The sequence below is a fragment of the Hibiscus syriacus genome, unplaced genomic scaffold (genome assembly GCF_006381635.1).
Source record: "Hibiscus syriacus cultivar Baekdansim isolate YM2019G1 unplaced genomic scaffold, ASM638163v2 tig00000778_pilon, whole genome shotgun sequence".
Lineage (NCBI taxonomy): Eukaryota > Viridiplantae > Streptophyta > Magnoliopsida > Malvales > Malvaceae > Hibiscus > Hibiscus syriacus.
The window spans coordinates 1,286,666-1,306,343 of record NW_024061825.1 but is presented as its reverse complement, the minus strand read 5'-3'; the positions used below and the strand labels follow the sequence as shown (position 1 = coordinate 1,306,343).

Below are 19,678 nucleotides of genomic sequence, written 5' to 3'. Positions count from 1 at the left end.
ACTGAAGTTATTTTCTCTATAATTTTTGGTAGATTTAGTTCTCTATTATAATTTTATTTTTTTAGCACAATGAGGTAGGGAATGGAGGCAAAATTATGGGATAATGGTGAAAAAAAATGAGGGAGATAATTTTATGAGAAACTATTTAGAAAAATATTGTGATTACTAATTTACTATACTAATATTAAAGTCGTCGACAATTGTTAATCCATTTGTTTATACTTTTAGGATTAAAATAAGAAAATTAAATCATAAGGGACCAACATGAGAAAAATACAAATACAGTGATTTCAAATGACTCATAACCATGATTATGGGCATCATTATCCATTGCTTAAACAACAAATCCTTCCATTTGGAATCCAAAAGATTATTTAATTATTATTTTTAAAAATCAACTCATTAATTACATTTCTCTGTTCTCAACTCATTGTTGCCATAAACAGCAAGAAAGCAGATGCTTTCTACCTCACAAACAATATGTACAGAAATGTTTTGGAAACGCTTTATTAGCAACCTCAATGAAAGATTAATACAGTAATTAGATCTTAATCCATCACTTCAGCATCTAAACAAAACCTAATGTTGACAGATGATCTGATTGGGTAAATTCTGCAAAACTAAAGAAATTTATGAAAACAAAATTGCTGGTAAAATAAATTCAGGGTAAATACCAGAAAGCAGTGATGGTGGAGAAGCTTGGAGCCGTAGCCATGGAAGCAATTGATCCAGCTGCAAAAACACACTGTATAATCCTCAAAACTAGGCTTGTCAATGTCCCTGGAGTTCCGGGAAATGCCCTCATTTTTTAGAAGAAATTATTTCACTAAATCTCCATAGCTCATTAAAAAAAGTACTTTTTCTAGAGAATAAGAAAGACCCAGAAACTGAAATTGGCAGCTCAGATGATAAACTTTCCCTGTTTCCCAGAGTTGAGAATTTGCAGAAACCCAGAAATCAAAAGAGAAATAAAAAAATACTATACAGCTTTGGTAATACCAGCAAAAAAGCATTGTCACTTTCCATTTTCATGATTTCAACAGTTTAACTACCCGACCCCTGAACTAAACTCAATGCTCGGTGGGTAAAAGTTTTGGACAAATCGCGAGTTTGGTCCTTTTACCATGTTTAAATTTTGAGTTATAATGTATGTACTATGTACGATGACTTGAAAGCAGGGATTTAAACAGCGTTCCGTCTTTGTAATTGCGCTTGTTATATAGTGATAGCAGTGTGTCCGAAATTTTGCCATATTATTCCATATCAAAGCAAAGTCAGTGTGTAATTATGTATTATACATCGTGTTACCATAATTAGAAGGCAGAACATCATACACTTATAACCATATCTATAAAAATTTATTCAAAAAGTAACTAAGAAGTAAGAACCATTATCTCTGCTGCAATTCTCAAGTTTCTTGGCTGCACTGATCTTATGTAGACCGATTTTCACAGCTTGAAATTCGGAAGTCCACCGGTACCATCGAGCCCTTTCGAGTAGTATTCCGACAAATAGTCCTTGATCAAGATATCTCTGTAGATCGGGGGATTGTTCTCAGACAACAAGTCCTTGATCGGTCCATAAAGTCTCGATCCATTTTCCGACATCCTCAAGAAACATGCCACCGATATCCTAGGCCCTGTTCGTTTCGCTAACACCCTGTGATTCACACTTTTGAACTTGTCGTTCGAGATGAGCTGTGGATTATAACAAGGAAACAACATGAATACAATGATTACCATGTCATGGATACAATATTCATGGGGATGAACTTGCCTGTAGAAGATCTCCAACATTAACAACCAAAGCTCCGGGTCTGCAGGGAACATCAACCCATTGATTCTGATGAAGAACTTGCAGACCACCCATTTGATCTTGGAGAAGAACGGTGATGATGTTACTGTCTTTGTGATTAGTGGTTGCCATTGTTAGTTCTGGTTGAGGACATGGAGGATAATAATGCCCCATAAGGAACATAAGATCAGCGCAACCCATATCTTTAAGGCAACCAGGGTTAACCCCAAGAGCCTCGGACAGGAGTTCAAGCAATGTGAATGACAATGTCATTACTTGCTTGGTGTAATCCATCACTATATCTCTGCAATACAATTTACAAAAAAAAAAAATCGATTATATCGAATATAAGTCCGGAAACTCGCACCTGAATTCGAGTAGCGCAATCTACAACAGCTTACCTGCAAACTTGAGGCAAATCTGCAGGTTGAAGAGGATTGTCACAAACCATGACACAACCCAAGCTGTCCCTCCAATTAGCAGCTTTGGATTTGAACAAATCGTAGTTGCTTAGATACAACACCTTGCGAGATGGATCGCGTGTATAAAACCCTTTCTTTATCTCAGTGTCTTGTTCATGAAACTTACGGATCCCATCAATCATTTCATCCAAAACACTGGCTGGAATCCCATGGTTGATGACTTGAAAGAAACCCCAATCCGCACAAGCACTTTCCACTTGCTTTATTAACTCGGCACGACGAGTTGAGTCTTCTTTGATGGCTTGGAGGTCCATGGTTGGAACACTGAGCTGGGAATTGGAAGAATCGGAGGGTTTTTCGAGGACAAAGTCTTGATCAATGAAGATACGAGGGATTTTTGTGATCCCTGAATCTACCAATCCTTTTACACCGGCTTTTGTATCGTCAAAAGCCTTTACTTCACTTTGGCGATCGTAATCTGCTTGAAGTTCACCAGTTTTTGAGCCCATCGTGTTGATATTGTCTGAATTTGTTAGTGTAGTAAGGCTGTTTTTGATCAAAGAAAAGTATTTGTTACAAATAGGATGAAGAGCTGAAGAAGACAAGCGACGTGCCCAAGGTCCACACGGCTCTGTAGTTGACTTGGCCAATCAAACTTGTCACTTTTAGATTACTAAATTCACATGTGCCTAAATTATTACTGGCCAACTTGCCCCTAATTTCAACTTGGAATTCGTCCTATAGTTTCAATAGTAGAAACAAATATTGTTCTCCTTGCATATTATCGTTCGAGTAGTTACTTTCGTGCTACAGACTATTCAAATCTTGTAGCACTAACAATTATTGAGAGGGGAAATCTTCCATCTTAGGAGGATTAGGAGCCATAAAGATGAAGAATGTATCTCTCCAATTGACTGTTATACCAGTATACAGATCGAAATTGCTGTTATAGACCACCGGTTTCGTATAATCACGAGTATAGTATTGCTTTTTCACTTCAACATCTTGCTCATAAAACCTCCTCACAGCATCCTTCATCTCCTCCAAGACACTAACAGGAATTCCCTGGTTGATCACCTGGAAAAACCTAAGTTTCCTTGACGCGTCCCCGACTTTATCCACTATTTCCTTTCGAGTAGTCGGATCTCCCTTCACTCCTTCAAGGGCTATGACCGGTATACTGAACTGGGAATCGTTTGAAACTGGGATTTTCTTGAGTTTACCTGGTGGTTGATGAAATATCTGAGGAACCTTCGTGATTCCACCGTCGACGAGGCCTTTAACACCGGCTTTTGTGTCGTCAAAAGCTTTGAGTTCGCTTGTTCTATTGTACCCAGCCATGTTGACTGTTTCCATTTCTTGTTGGATTACAAAGAGGAGGAAGGAGATGAATGATTATGAGGTGTTTACTTTTTTATGATAGGTATCAATGTTATTATCTTTGGGGACCCCATGAAGATATGGGCAGTGGTTAATATCACACCACCATTAATGGGGGTCTTTTTAGGCCTCGTTTTTTTAATCTTGTGATGCAACTTGGCACCAGTTGCACACCTCAAAGTCCAACCATGAATTATCATGTCCACATTTCTATACCATGAACATGTTTCCGGTTGCTTGTTTATCGCGGTTGCAGACGCAATAAATATTATATATAATAGACATAGGGTAAAAGTTGAAATTCTAAAATAACAATTCAACAAGCAACAGTATGTTCATAAACAGGGTACATGCAGCATAGATACACAGATACATGATAATCTTCTTTGTCTTGGAGAGTGCTGGTTCATATCCTGAAAGGCGTCAGTGCAGACTTTCCATCAAGGCCTTTCTTTTTGAAGAGAGTCATATACTCGATTACAGTAGTTTCCCTGTATTTCGGAGGATTATCGTCCGATAACAGCTCCTTTATAGGTCCATACAATCTCGGGTTTGGTTGAAAACTCGTGACAAAAAAACTTCCCACCGATACTCTAGGTCCGACGGAATTTGCCTGCACCCTATGCTCCACGCTTACAAGACTGTCATTCGATATAAGCTGAAATAAAAGCAGGACAAATCAGAAAATAAATCGATCAGTCGTTCAGTTCTAAATCTGATTGTTTAATGTAATTTTCAGGACTTGCCTGTAGAAGATCTCCTATGTTAACGACCAAAGCCCCGGGGACTGGAGGTACATCAATCCATTGATTTTCATGAAGAACTTGGAGACCACCAATATGGTCTTGTAGAAGCACCGTGAGGAAGCTATTATCAGCGTGCTTGCTTGTCCCTAGAGTCAAATCCGGCTGCGGACATGCTGGAGCGTAATGGCAGAGCTGACTGAGACCCTTTGCACAATCTATCTTTAGCAGATGATCAGGGTTCAACCCCAGAGCTTCTGATATCAGCTCAAAGAGCAAATGACCCAAACTCATGATGCGGTCCGTGTACTCCACCATCATATCCCTACACCAAAATCATACTGGTAAAAAGTTCATAAAATTTCAGGGTTTATATATGTATATACCTTAATGGTTCAGGCAACTCTTCCCGGTTAAGAGGATCAGGAGCCATGATGCAACAAATTGAGTCTCTCCAGTTAGCTGCTGGCGCAGTAAAGAGATGGATATTGCTATTATGAATAATTTTTTTCGTAAAATCACGAGTGTAGAATTGTTTTTTAAGCTCGACATCTTGCTCGAAAAACCTACGTACACTAGTCTTCATCTCCTCAAGAACACTCACAGGTATTCCATGGTTAATGATCTGAAAAAACCCCATTCCTTTGATGCAGTACGGACTTCTTCGACTATCGACTTCCGAGTGCTACGATACTCCTTCACTCCTTGAAGATCTATAACAGGGATAGTATACTGGGAGGCAGTTGGAACATAAGTTTCCCCGGAGGTATCCGGTGGCTGATGAAACATTCGAGGAACCTCAGAAGTTCCAGCATCTACAAGCCCTTTGACACCGGCTTTTGTCTCGTCGAAAGCTTTGATTTCACTTGCTCGATCATATTCTCGTTCGAAAATGACTTCACCTGACTTGGCTACCGCCATTTGTTTTCCTCTGGTATTTGAATGTAACCTCTGTATAAACAGTCTAGGTGAATGCCTGAACGACAAACACTAAAATTAGAATAAATAGAAGGGAAACTAAAGATAACAACCAAAGAGTGATGGTGACGAGAAATTATAAACAAGGAAAATGTTTGTGATTTCATTTTTCCATGATAATCACGTTGGAGATATTATATTATATAAATTTTAACACGTGTAATTATCCAAAAAAAATTAACACGTGAATGATTTTGTTTATTTAGCTTTGGACATATTCTTATCACTAATTTTGACTAATCTTACCAATCTTACTCATCGTTGAAGATAACAATATGTACAAAAATGTTTTGGAAATGCTTTATTAGCAACCTCAATGAAAGATTAATTCAGTAATTAGATCTTAATCCATCATTTCAGCATCTAAACAAAACTTAATGTTGACAGATCATCTGCTTGGCTAAATTCTGCAAAACTAAAGAAATTTATGAAAACAAAATTGCTGGTAAAATAAATTCAGGTGATGGTGGAGAAGCTTGGAGCCGTAGCCATGGAAGCAATTGATCCAGCTGCAAAAACACACTGTATAATCCTCAAAACTAGGCTTGTCAATGTCCCTGGAGTTCCGGGAAATGCCCTCATTTTTTAGAAGAAATTATTTCACTAAATCTCCATAGCTCATTAAAAAAAGTACTTTTTCAAGAGAATAAGAAAGACCCAGAAACTGAAATTGGCAGCTCAGATGATAAACTTTCCCTGTTTCCCAGAGTTGAGAATTTGCAGAAACCCAGAAATCAAAAGAGAAATAAAAAAAATACTATACAGCTTTGGTAATACCAGCAAAAAAGCATTGTCACTTTCCATTTTCATGATTTCAACAGTTTAACTACCCGACCCCTGAACTAAACTCAATGCTCGGTGGGTAAAAGTTTTGGACAAATCGCGAGTTTGGTCCTTTTACCATGTTTAAATTTTGAGTTATAATGTATGTACTATGTACGATGACTTGAAAGCAGGGATTTAAACAGCGTTCCGTCTTTGTAATTGCGCTTGTTATATAGTGATAGCAGTGTGTCCGAAATTTTGCCATATTATTCCATATCAAAGCAAAGTCAGTGTGTAATTATGTATTATACATCGTGTTACCATAATTAGAAGGCAGAACATCATACACTTATAACCATATCTATAAAAATTTATTCAAAAAGTAACTAAGAAGTAAGAACCATTATCTCTGCTGCAATTCTCAAGTTTCTTGGCTGCACTGATCTTATGTAGACCGATTTTCACAGCTTGAAATTCGGAAGTCCACCGGTACCATCGAGCCCTTTCGAGTAGTATTCCGACAAATAGTCCTTGATCAAGATATCTCTGTAGATCGGGGATTGTTCTCAGACAACAAGTCCTTGATCGGTCCATAAAGTCTCGATCCATTTTCCGACATCCTCAAGAAACATGCCACCGATATCCTAGGCCCTGTTCGTTTCGCTAACACCCTGTGATTCACACTTTTGAACTTGTCGTTCGAGATGAGCTGTGGATTATAACAAGGAAACAACATGAATACAATGATTACCATGTCATGGATACAATATTCATGGGGATGAACTTGCCTGTAGAAGATCTCCAACATTAACAACCAAAGCTCCGGGTCTGCAGGGAACATCAACCCATTGATTCTGATGAAGAACTTGCAGACCACCCATTTGATCTTGGAGAAGAACGGTGATGATGTTACTGTCTTTGTGATTAGTGGTTGCCATTGTTAGTTCTGGTTGAGGACATGGAGGATAATAATGCCCCATAAGGAACATAAGATCAGCGCAACCCATATCTTTAAGGCAACCAGGGTTAACCCCAAGAGCCTCGGACAGGAGTTCAAGCAATGTGAATGACAATGTCATTACTTGCTTGGTGTAATCCATCACTATATCTCTGCAATACAATTTACAAAAAAAAAAAAATCGATTATATCGAAAATAAGTCCGGAAACTCGCACCTGAATTTGAGTAGCGTAATCTACAACAGCTTACCTGCAAACTTTAGGCAAATCTGCAGGTTGAAGAGGATTGTCACAAACCATGACACAACCCAAGCTGTCCCTCCAATTAGCAGTTTTGGATTTGAACAAATCGTAGTTGCTTAGATACAACACCTTGCGAGATGGATCGCGTGTATAAAACCCTTTCTTTATCTCAGTGTCTTGTTCATGAAACTTACGGATCCCATCAATCATTTCATCCAAAACACTGGCTGGAATCCCATGGTTGATGACTTGAAAGAAACCCCAATCCGCACAAGCACTTTCCACTTGCTTTATTAACTCGGCACGACGAGTTGAGTCTTCTTTGATGGCTTGGAGATCTATGGTTGGAACACTGAGCTGGGAATTGGAAGAATCGGAGGGTTTTTCGAGGACAAAGTCTTGATCAATGAAGATACGAGGGATTTTTGTAATCCCTGAATCTACCAATCCTTTTACACCGGCTTTTGTATCGTCAAAAGCCTTTACTTCACTTTGGCGATCGTAATCTGCTTGAAGTTCACCAGTTTTTGAGCCCATCGTGTTGATATTGTCTGAATTTGTGACGCCAGACAGAATAGTGATTATCCTGCAAGCGCTCCAACAGATGATTCACAAGAGAAGATTCGTTAAAAAAAATTAGAAAAAAAAATCTCTAGGGTTTAATAAAATATTATAAAATCAAATAATCCCAAATCCCAAAATCAGTCCACAAGCCGGACTGTTATAGCCAAAAATCGTCTTTATTCGAATTTTGTCAAAAATAGCAAAATCCCGAAAATCACTCTAAATTGAAATTCGAAATAAAATAAGCAATCTCCAAAAAATCCGGCCTAAATCGGATTTAAATTGACAATCGAAATATTACCATAAATAGTAAAAAATATCTAAATCTAGTGATTCGGAGGGGAAAACGGCAGAATTTGAGGTTGAAAAAAAGGCCAAATGGAGCATAGCTCGATGTGGAGAGCGTGCGCGATGAAAAGAGCTTTTCGGATTTGGGTCTTATGCGCGATTCTGACACCTGTAACCAAAGTTATGGGCAAAAGACTGAAACATACTCAAAACGACCCCAATGAGGAACATGTCACAATCAATTCCCGCCTTTGCGCTGATCTGCCAATTCATGGTATCTCAGCGCCATCAAGGTGCAATCTGACAGCTCAGCATCATCTGTCTCGGATCCCCCTGCATCAGTCACCCCGGGTTGGAAAGAACTCGTCCTCGAGTTCAGAGTAGTGTCATCAAAATCCACAAAACAATGACTCAGGTGCTTCACATTAAAGACATCAGAAGTCTTCAAGTGGCTGGGAAGGCGCAACCTGTAAGCATTATCATTGATCTTCTGCACGACCTCACAAGGTCCAATCTTCCGATCCTTAAGCTTATTATACTCACCAACAGGAAAACGATCACGAGTTAATACAGCCCAAACAAAATCACCAACATCAAAAAGCACATGACGACGATGATTGTCAACCCGAGTCTTGTACTTGGTATTGCTCTCATGAATGGTTTGTTTCACCTGCTCATGGATACCCCGAAGATACTTTGCCATCTCATCTGCTTTAGGACTGAAACGACCTATACGTGGAATAGGGGCTAAGTCCAGCACCCCGGATGAGTTCTGACCATAGACAATCTCAAATGGGCTTAAACCTGTGGTTCTGTTTTTTGATCTGTTGTAGGCAAATTCTGCCTGAGGCAATGCCAAATCCCACTGCTTCGGCTTCGTTCCTACCAAACACCTCAAGAGGTTTCCCAAACTTCGGTTCACCACCTCGGTCTGGCCATCCGTCTGGGGGTGGTAGGCCCTACTGAAATTCAACTGCGTTCCCAGTTTCCCCCACAGGCTCTTCCAGAAATGACTGATGAACTTAGTATCACGATCTGAAGTGATGGATCGAGGAACACCATGTAAACGCACAATCTCCTTGAAATAGAGATGGGCAATCCGGTCAGCATCCATAGTCTTTCTGCAAGCTACAAAATGAGCCATCTTGGAAAACCTGTCAACCACAAAAAAGATAGAATCCGAGGCCCTTTGGGTGCGGGGTAAGCCTAGTACAAAATCCATGCTGACATCAAACCAAGGAGCTTCATGAACAGGTAAGGGAGTGTACAAGCCCGCATTGGTGAGAACTCCCTTAGACCGCTGGCACACATAACAACGGTCCACATAATGGGCCACATCACTAGTCAACTTGGGCCAATAAAAGTAAGAAGAGATAAGGGCCAAGGTCTTATCTCGGCCAAAGTGTCCCTCATTATGGAGTTCACTTATAATTTGATGCCTTAATGAATAATCTGGAATGCACAACTGTAATCCACGAAACAGATACCCATTATGCAAAACAAAATCATGACGGTGACCCTCAGTTACCTCCTGAAATATCCTTCCAAAGGAAGGATCAGTTGCATACATATCTGTGAACGTCTCGAAGCCTGCAACTTTAGCACTCATGGTGGTGAGAAGTAAGGTACGATGGCTTAGGGCATCTGCGACGCGGTTCAAACTCCCTGCTTGGTGCCTCAGCGTAAAAGTGAATTCTTGCAAGTATGCCACCCACTTGGCATGACGTCTACTCAGCTTGTGTTGTCCATTGATGTACTTCAAGGCCTCATGATCGGTAAACAGAATAAACTCCTTCTGTACTAGGTAGTGACGCCAATGCTTCAGGGACTCAACTATGGCATAGAACTCCAGATCATAAGTGGAATAATTTTTCTTTGATCCCGATAGTTTTTCACTGAAAAAAGCATCCGGACGATCTGCCTGACTCAGAACACCACCAATGCCAACGCCAGATGCATCACAATTTACCTCGAACACTTTGTCAAAATCTGGAAGTGCCAAAACTGGAGCCTCGGTCATCTTTTGCTTGACCAGTTGAAAACTGGCCTCTGCCTCCTCAGACCAATGGAAATCACGCCTCTTGAGGCACTATGTGATAAGGGCGATCAGAGTACTGAAATTTATAATGAATCGGCGGTAAAAAGAAGCCAAGCCATGGAAACTTCTGATGTCATGTAAGGTCTTTGGTCTTGGCCACTCCAAGACTGCATCTACCTTTGACTGATCTGCATGAACACCATCAGTAGACACAACAAAACCAAGAAAAGTCACAGAAGTAGTGAATAAATAACACTTCTTTTGATTGACAAACAAGCACTCCATTTTCAGCATCTCAAAAATAGCACGGAGGTGATCGAAGTGTGAAGTCCATGTCGGACTATAAACGAGGATATCATAGAAGTAAACTACAACAAATTTCCCCATAAAGGGCCGCAAGACCTGATGCATAAATCTCATGAACGTACTGGGCGCATTGGATAGCCCGAAAGGCATGACCATCCACTCATACAACCCTTGTGGCGTTTTAAACGCCGTCTTCCACTCATCTCCAGGTCTTATTCTGATTTGGTGGTAACCGCTCTTAAGGTCAATTTTTGAGAAGACCTTAGAACCAGATAGTTGATCCAACATATCATCTAGACGGGGAATTAGAAACTGGTACTTAACTGTAATTCTGTTGATCGCTCGGCTGTCAACACACATACGTCAAGAACCATATTTCTTTGGCACTAGCAGAGCAGGGACTGCACATGGGCTCATACTCTCTCGGATATAGCCCCTCTCCAACAACTCTTCCACATGTCGCTGCAACTCTTCAGCCTTCTTGGGACTGAGGCGATATGCTGGTCGATTTGGTAAACTTGACCCAGGAACAAGGTCAATTTGATGCTGAATATCCCTCATAGGTGGTAGCCCAGGAGGAAGATCCTCTAGCATCAAGTTAGAGAATTCTGCTAGCAGCCGCTGTACTTCTACTGGTAAATTTGCATCCACGTCTACTGCATTGTTCTCGCAAGGTAGTAAGGCATAGACCACGTCACCATGCTCAATCTCATCTAAAAACCTGGACATAGAAAGCAGAGTAGTATTATGGGTTACTGGGGTAGGAGTGATTCCTTCCCGCCGGGGTGCCAACACAATCTTTTTTCCCTTGATGCTAAGGGAATATGTATTCTTCCGTCCATCATGAATGACACTGCGATCATACTGCCAGGGTCGACCCAATAATATATGACACGCATCCATAGACACAACATCACACCAGGCATTATCAAAATATTTTCTACAAATTGAAAAAGACACGAGGCATCGCCTATCAATTGTTACCTCACTGCCTTTATTTAGCCATGACAGCTTGTATGGCTTAGGATGACGGTCCGTCTTCAACTGCAATTTCTGGACAACCTCCTCGGACACTACATTCTCACAACTGTCGCTGTCAATGATCATTTTGCAGACTTTATCTGCAACTGTGCAGGTCGTGTGGAAAATATTGGTTCTCAACCAATCGTCCCCTGAATCGCCCTTGGGAGTAAGTAGACTCTTGCGAACGACCAGAGTCTCATGACCATGTCCATACAACACATCATCAGTCTCATCATCATCATACTCGGGTTCGCCAATCTCCTCAGTCTCGTCTTCCGCGTTTTCCTCAATCAACAAATTTTTGCCCTTTTGACTAGCAGGCTTCCTGCAATCAGTCGCCCTATGCCCTTGTTCACCACAACGAAAACATCTAATAGTAGGGTTAGAATTACCCTACGGTGGCTGTTGAGCAGGACGGGAATCCTGAGGACGAACTGGTCGACTGTTGTGATCGTTCCTGATCACTGGTCTCCTGTTTTGCTGTTTTTCAACAGCAAGTGCACGCTGGTAAGCTTCCGAAACACTTCACAGTGAATGAAGGCTGAGGACATCTTGTAAGGGCTGGCATAAACCCCCCAAATACCGAGCCACCATTTGCTCCTCCGTCTCAGATAAATCGTTCCAGGCGACCAATTGGTAAAACTCCTCCGTGTAATCATCGACTGATCGTGCGCCCTGCCTCAATGCATGAAGTCGCTGAAACAAGGTTTACGTGTAGCCGAAGGGAAGGAAGTGACCCTTCATCTTCTTCTTCATATTCTCCCAATCAATGATCTTGGCCTTGCCCTGTCTTTCTCGTGAACGTCGCAAACTGTTCCCACCACGCAGATACTCTGCCCTTGAGTTTGATGGCGATCAGTTTCACTTTCACACGAACGGGGACTTCCTTATATTCAAAAATACGCTCTACTTTATTAATCCAATCCACGAATCCCTCGGCCTATAACGTACCAGAAAACTCATGGAGATCGACCCGAAAACCGAGGTCTCCATGACACTCTTCCCGACTACGGTGTTCCCGGAATAGAGCACGATTGTGATATAGGTTTTCGAAAGCGAAATTGGTATCGTGATCAGAGGCCTCACGATCCTCGAAATCCTACGCCGCCAGGCGCTAGGTTAATTCTGCGACTTGCCTCTGTAAATCCGCAATCATCACATCCTGAACGTTGCGATCACGGCGTTGGGCTTCCTCATTCAAAACCTGCTCACGACGATCACGACCATGACCTCCAACCATTGAAACTGGGGAAATTTCCCAGGAAGATGTTGAAGCTCTGACACCAACTGACGCCAGACAGAATAGTGATTATCCTGCAAGCGCTCCAACAGATGATTCACAAGAGAAAATTCGCCCAAAAAAAAACCAGAGAAAAAAAAAGTCTCTAGGGTTTAATAAAATATTATAAAATCAAACAATCCCAAATCCCAAAATCAGTCCACAAGCCGGACTGTTATAGCCAAAAATCGTCTTTATTCGAATTTTGCCAAAAATAGCAAAATCCCGAAAATCACTCTAAATTGAAATTTGAAATAAAATAACTCCAAAAAATCCGGCCTAAATCAGATTTAAATTGACTTCCTAATTGACAATCGAAATATTACTATAAATAGTAAAAAATATATAAATCTAGTGATTCGGAGGGGGAAACGGCAGAATTTGAGGTTGCAAAAAAGGCCAAATGAGCATAGCTCGATGTGGAGAGCGTGCGCGTCGAAAAGAGCTTTCCGGATTGGGGTCTTATGCGCGATTTTGACACCTGTAGCCAAAGTTATGGCCAAAAGACTGAAACATACTCAAAACGACCCCAATGAGGAACATGTCACAATCAATTCCCGCCTTTGCGCTGATCTGTCAATTCATGGTATCTCAGCGCCATCAAGGTGCAATTTGACAGCTTAACATCATCTGTCTCGGATCTTCCTGCATCAATTTGTTAGTGTAGTAAGGCTGTTTTTGATCAAAGAAAAGTATTTGTTACAAATAGGATGAAGAGCTGAAGAAGACAAGCGACGTGCCCAAGGTCCACACGGCTCTGTAGTTGACTTGGCCAATCAAACTTGTCACTTTTAGATTACTAAATTCACATGTGCCAAAATTATTACTGGCCAACTTGCCCCTAATTTCAACTTGGAATTCGTCCTATAGTTTCAATAGTAGAAACAAATATTGTTCTCCTTGCATATTATCGTTCGAGTAGTTACTTTCGTGCTACAGACTATTCAAATCTTGTAGCACTAACAATTATTGAGAGGGGAAATCTTCCATCTTAGGAGAATTAGGAGCCATAAAGATGAAGAATGTATCTCTCCAATTGACTGTTAAACCAGTATACAGATCGAAATTGCTGTTATAGACCACCGGTTTCGTATAATCACGAGTATAGTATTGCTTTTTCACTTCAACATCTTGCTCATAAAACCTCCTCACAGCATCCTTCATCTCCTCCAAGACACTAACAGGAATTCCCTGGTTGATCACCTGGAAAAACCTAAGTTTCCTTGACGCGTCCCCGACTTTATCCACTATTTCCTTTCGAGTAGTCGGATCTCCCTTCACTCCTTCAAGGTCTATGACCGGTATACTGAACTGGGAATCGTTTGAAACTGGGATTTTCTTGAGTTTACCTGGTGGTTGATGAAATATCTGAGGAACCTTCGTGATTCCACCGTCGACGAGGCCTTTAACACCGGCTTTTGTGTCGTCAAAAGCTTTGAGTTCGCTTGTTCTATCGTACCCAGCCATGTTGACTGTTTCCATTTCTTGTTGGATTACAAAGAGGAGGAAGGAGATGAATGATTATGAGGTGTTTACTTTTTTATGATAGGTATCAATGTTATTATCTTTGGGGACCCCATGAAGATATGGGCAGTGGTTAATATCACACCACCATTAATGGGGGTCTTTTTAGGCCTCGTTTTTTTAATCTTGTGATGCAACTTGGCACCAGTTGCACACCTCAAAGTCCAACCATGAATTATCATGTCCACATTTCTATACCATGAACATGTTTCCGGTTGCTTGTTTATCGCGGTTGCAGACGCAATAAATATTATATATAATAGACATAGGGTAAAAGTTGAAATTCTAAAATAACAATTCAACAAGCAACAGTATGTTCATAAACAGGGTACATGCAGCATAGATACACAGATACATGATAATCTTCTTTGTCTTGGAGAGTGCTGGTTCATATCCTGAAAGGCGTCAGTGCAGACTTTCCATCAAGGCCTTTCTTTTTGAAGAGAGTCATATACTCGATTACAGTAGTTTCCCTGTATTTCGGAGGATTATCGTCCGATAACAGCTCCTTTATAGGTCCATACAATCTCGGGTTTGGTTGAAAACTCGTGACAAAAAAACTTCCCACCGATACTATAGGTCCGACGGAATTTGCCTGCACCCTATGCTCCACGCTTACAAGACTGTCATTCGATATAAGCTGAAATAAAAGCAGGACAAATCAGAAAATAAATCGATCAGTCGTTCAGTTCTAAATCTGATTGTTTAATGTAATTTTCAGGACTTGCCTGTAGAAGATCTCCTATGTTAACGACCAAAGCCCCGGGGACTGGAGGTACATCAATCCATTGATTTTCATGAAGAACTTGGAGACCACCAATATGGTCTTGTAGAAGCACCGTGAGGAAGCTATTATCAGCGTGCTTGCTTGTCCCTAGAGTCAATCCGGCTGCGGACATGCTGGAGCGTAATGGCAGAGCTGACTGAGACCCTTTGCACAATCTATCTTTAGCAGATGATCAGGGTTCAACCCCAGAGCTTCTGATATCAGCTCAAAGAGCAAATGACCCAAACTCATGATGCGGTCCGTGTACTCCACCATCATATCCCTACACCAAAATCATACTGGTAAAAAGTTCATAAAATTTCAGGGTTTATATATGTATATACCTTAATGGTTCAGGCAACTCTTCCCGGTTAAGAGGATCAGGAGCCATGATGCAACAAATTGAGTCTCTCCAGTTAGCTGCTGGCGCAGTAAAGAGATGGATATTGCTATTATGAATAATTTTTTTCGTAAAATCACGAGTGTAGAATTGTTTTTTAAGCTCGACATCTTGCTCGAAAAACCTACGTACACTAGTCTTCATCTCCTCAAGAACACTCACAGGTATTCCATGGTTAATGATCTGAAAAAAACCCCATTCCTTTGATGCAGTACGGACTTCTTCGACTATCGACTTCCGAGTGCTACGATACTCCTTCACTCCTTGAAGATCTATAACAGGGATAGTATACTGGGAGGCAGTTGGAACATAAGTTTCCCCGGAGGTATCCGGTGGCTGATGAAACATTCGAGGAACCTCAGAAGTTCCAGCATCTACAAGCCCTTTGACACCGGCTTTTGTCTCGTCGAAAGCTTTGATTTCACTTGCTCGATCATATTCTCGTTCGAAAATGACTTCACCTGACTTGGCTACCGCCATTTGTTTTCCTCTGGTATTTGAATGTAACCTCTGTATAAACAGTCTAGGTGAATGCCTGAACGACAAACACTAAAATTAGAATAAATAGAAGGGGAAACTAAAGATAACAACCAAAAGAGTGATGGTGACGAGAAATTATAAACAAGGAAAATGTTTGTGATTTCATTTTTCCATGATAATCACGTTGGAGATATTATATTATATAAATTTTAACACGTGTAATTATCCAAAAAAAATTAACACGTGAATGATTTTGTTTATTTAGCTTTGGACATATTCTTATCACTAATTTTGACTAATCTTACCAATCTTACTCATCGTTGAAGATAACAATATGTACAAAAATGTTTTGGAAATGCTTTATTAGCAACCTCAATGAAAGATTAATTCAGTAATTAGATCTTAATCCATCATTTCAGCATCTAAACAAAACTTAATGTTGACAGATCATCTGCTTGGCTAAATTCTGCAAAACTAAAGAAATTTATGAAAACAAAATTGCTGGTAAAATAAATTCAGGTGATGGTGGAGAAGCTTGGAGCCGTAGCCATGGAAGCAATTGATCCAGCTGCAAAAACACACTGTATAATCCTCAAAACTAGGCTTGTCAATGTCCCTGGAGTTCCGGGAAATGCCCTCATTTTTTAGAAGAAATTATTTCACTAAATCTCCATAGCTCATTAAAAAAAGTACTTTTTCAAGAGAATAAGAAAGACCCAGAAACTGAAATTGGCAGCTCAGATGATAAACTTTCCCTGTTTCCCAGAGTTGAGAATTTGCAGAAACCCAGAAATCAAAAGAGAAATAAAAAAAATACTATACAGCTTTGGTAATACCAGCAAAAAAGCATTGTCACTTTCCATTTTCATGATTTCAACAGTTTAACTACCGACCCCTGAACTAAACTCAATGCTCGGTGGGTAAAAGTTTTGGACAAATCGCGAGTTTGGTCCTTTTACCATGTTTAAATTTTGAGTTATAATGTATGTACTATGTACGATGACTTGAAAGCAGGGATTTAAACAGCGTTCCGTCTTTGTAATTGCGCTTGTTATATAGTGATAGCAGTGTGTCCGAAATTTTGCCATATTATCAAAGCAAAGTCAGTGTGTAATTATGTATTATACATCGTGTTACCATAATTAGAAGGCAGAACATCATACACTTATAACCATATCTATAAAAATTTATTCAAAAAGTAACTAAGAAGTAAGAACCATTATCTCTGCTGCAATTCTCGAGTTTCTTGGCTGCACTGATCTTATGTAGACCGATTTTCACAGCTTGAAATTCGGAAGTCCACCGGTACCATCGAGCCCTTTCGAGTAGTATTCCGACAAATAGTCCTTGATCAAGATATCTCTGTAGATCGGGGGATTGTTCTCAGACAACAAGTCCTTGATCGGTCCATAAAGTCTCGATCCATTTTCCGACATCCTCAAGAAACAGGCCACCGATATCCTAGGCCCTGTTCGTTTCGCTAACACCCTGTGATTCACACTTTTGAACTTGTCGTTCGAGATGAGCTGTGGATTATAACAAAGAAACAACATGAATACAATGATTACCATGTCATGGATACAATATTCATGGGGATGAACTTGCCTGTAGAAGATCTCCAACATTAACAACCAAAGCTCCGGGTCTGCAGGGAACATCAACCCATTGATTCTGATGAAGAACTTGCAGACCACCCATTTGATCTTGGAGAAGAACGGTGATGATGTTACTGTCTTTGTGATTAGTGGTTGCCATTGTTAGTTCTGGTTGAGGACATGGAGGATAATAATGCCCCATAAGGAACATAAGATCAGCGCAACCCATATCTTTAAGGCAACCAGGGTTAACCCCAAGAGCCTCGGACAGGAGTTCAAGCAATGTGAATGACAATGTCATTACTTGCTTGGTGTAATCCATCACTATATCTCTGCAATACAATTTACAAAAAAAAAAAATCGATTATATCGAATATAAGTCCGGAAACTCGCACCTGAATTCGAGTAGCGCAATCTACAACAGCTTACCTGCAAACTTGAGGCAAATCTGCAGGTTGAAGAGGATTGTCACAAACCATGACACAACCCAAGCTGTCCCTCCAATTAGCAGCTTTGGATTTGAACAAATCGTAGTTGCTTAGATACAACACCTTGCGAGATGGATCGCGTGTATAAAACCCTTTCTTTATCTCAGTGTCTTGTTCATGAAACTTACGGATCCCATCAATCATTTCATCCAAAACACTGGCTGGAATCCCATGGTTGATGACTTGAAAGAAACCCCAATCCGCACAAGCACTTTCCACTTGCTTTATTAACTCGGCACGACGAGTTGAGTCTTCTTTGATGGCTTGGAGGTCCATGGTTGGAACACTGAACTGGGAATTGGAAGAATCGGAGGGTTTTTCGAGGACAAAGTCTTGATCAATGAAGATACGAGGGATTTTTGTGATCCCTGAATCTACCAATCCTTTTACACCGGCTTTTGTATCGTCAAAAGCCTTTACTTCACTTTGGCGATCGTAATCTGCTTGAAGTTCACCAGTTTTTGAGCCCATCGTGTTGATATTGTCTGAATTTGTTAGTGTAGTAAGGCTGTTTTTGATCAAAGAAAAGTATTTGTTACAAATAGGATGAAGAGCTGAAGAAGACAAGCGACGTGCCCAAGGTCCACACGGCTCTGTAGTTGACTTGGCCAATCAAACTTGTCACTTTTAGATTACTAAATTCACATGTGCCTAAATTATTACTGGCCAACTTGCCCCTAATTTCAACTTGGAATTCGTCCTATAGTTTCAATAGTAGAAACAAATATTGTTCTCCTTGCATATTATCGTTCGAGTAGTTACTTTCGTGCTACAGACTATTCAAATCTTGTAGCACTAACAATTATTGAGAGGGGAAATCTTCCATCTTAGGAGAATTAGGAGCCATAAAGATGAAGAATGTATCTCTCCAATTGACTGTTAAACCAGTATACAGATCGAAATTGCTGTTATAGACCACCGGTTTCGTATAATCACGAGTATAGTATTGCTTTTTCACTTCAACATCTTGCTCATAAAACCTCCTCACAGCATCCTTCATCTCCTCCAAGACACTAACAGGAATTCCCTGGTTGATCACCTGGAAAAACCTAAGTTTCCTTGACGCGTCCCCGACTTTATCCACTATTTCCTTTCGAGTAGTCGGATCTCCCTTCACTCCTTCAAGGTCTATGACCGGTATACTGAACTGGGAATCGTTTGAAACTGGGATTTTCTTGAGTTTACCTGGTGGTTGATGAAATATCTGAGGAACCTTGTGATTCCACCGTCGACGAGGCCTTTAACACCGGATTTTGTGTCGTCAAAAGCTTTGAGTTCGCTTGTTCTATTGTACCCAGCCATGTTGACTGTTTCCATTTCTTGTTGGATTACAAAGAGGAGGAAGGAGATGAATGATTATGAGGTGTTTACTTTTTTATGATAGGTATCAATGTTATTATCTTTGGGGACCCCATGAAGATATGGGCAGTGGTTAATATCACACCACCATTAATGGGGGTCTTTTAGGCCTCATTTTTGTAATCTTGTGATGCAACTTGGCACCAGTTGCACACCTCAAAGTCCAACCATGAATTATATTGTCCACATTTCTATACCATGAACATGTTTCCGGTTGCTTGTTTATCACGGTTGCAGACGCAATAAATATTATATATAATAGACATAGGGTAAAAGTTGAAATTC

At 40.5% G+C, this 19,678-nt stretch overlaps 3 protein-coding genes, 1 long non-coding RNA gene and 4 pseudogenes across 5 annotated transcripts; 1 reads left to right on the top strand and 7 right to left on the bottom strand.

Annotated features, from left to right (window-relative positions):
• Positions 1-1,234: 1,234 nt before the first annotated feature.
• LOC120114500 (1-aminocyclopropane-1-carboxylate oxidase homolog 1-like) lies at positions 1,235-3,804 on the bottom strand. 2 transcript variants are annotated; one of them, XM_039135395.1, is made up of 4 exons: positions 3,319-3,804; positions 2,196-2,465; positions 1,777-2,098; positions 1,235-1,697 (listed from the first exon to the last, which is right to left on the bottom strand). In XM_039135395.1, the coding sequence occupies exons 1-4, from the start codon at positions 3,570-3,572 to the stop codon at positions 1,449-1,451; spliced, it is 1,095 nt and encodes a 364-aa protein (XP_038991326.1). In that variant the 5' UTR covers positions 3,573-3,804; the 3' UTR covers positions 1,235-1,448. The 2 variants fall into 2 exon arrangements, with proteins under 2 accessions (XP_038991326.1, XP_038991320.1); XM_039135389.1 differs by lacking the exon at positions 3,319-3,804 and having other exon boundaries at positions 2,196-2,839.
• LOC120114559 lies at positions 2,671-13,511 on the top strand. Its single transcript, XR_005515405.1, has 3 exons — positions 2,671-2,788; positions 6,083-6,087; positions 13,475-13,511. It is a non-coding gene; the product is annotated as an uncharacterized LOC120114559 (long non-coding RNA).
• LOC120114469 lies at positions 3,912-5,321 on the bottom strand (annotated as a pseudogene).
• LOC120114549 lies at positions 6,330-18,576 on the bottom strand (annotated as a pseudogene).
• On the bottom strand, positions 13,733-14,477 carry LOC120114538 (1-aminocyclopropane-1-carboxylate oxidase homolog). The gene has a single exon (XM_039135407.1). It carries the CDS (start codon positions 14,261-14,263, stop codon positions 13,748-13,750), a length of 516 nt encoding a protein of 171 aa, XP_038991338.1. The 5' UTR covers positions 14,264-14,477; the 3' UTR covers positions 13,733-13,747.
• Positions 14,603-16,018, bottom strand: LOC120114481 (annotated as a pseudogene).
• Positions 16,981-18,602, bottom strand: LOC120114517 (1-aminocyclopropane-1-carboxylate oxidase homolog 1-like). Its single transcript, XM_039135401.1, has 3 exons — positions 17,976-18,602; positions 17,557-17,878; positions 16,981-17,477 (listed from the first exon to the last, which is right to left on the bottom strand). Exons 1-3 carry the CDS (start codon positions 18,503-18,505, stop codon positions 17,229-17,231), a joined length of 1,101 nt encoding a protein of 366 aa, XP_038991332.1. The 5' UTR covers positions 18,506-18,602; the 3' UTR covers positions 16,981-17,228.
• Positions 18,603-18,821: 219 nt separating this feature from the next.
• LOC120114529 lies at positions 18,822-19,609 on the bottom strand (annotated as a pseudogene).
• Positions 19,610-19,678: the final 69 nt, after the last annotated feature.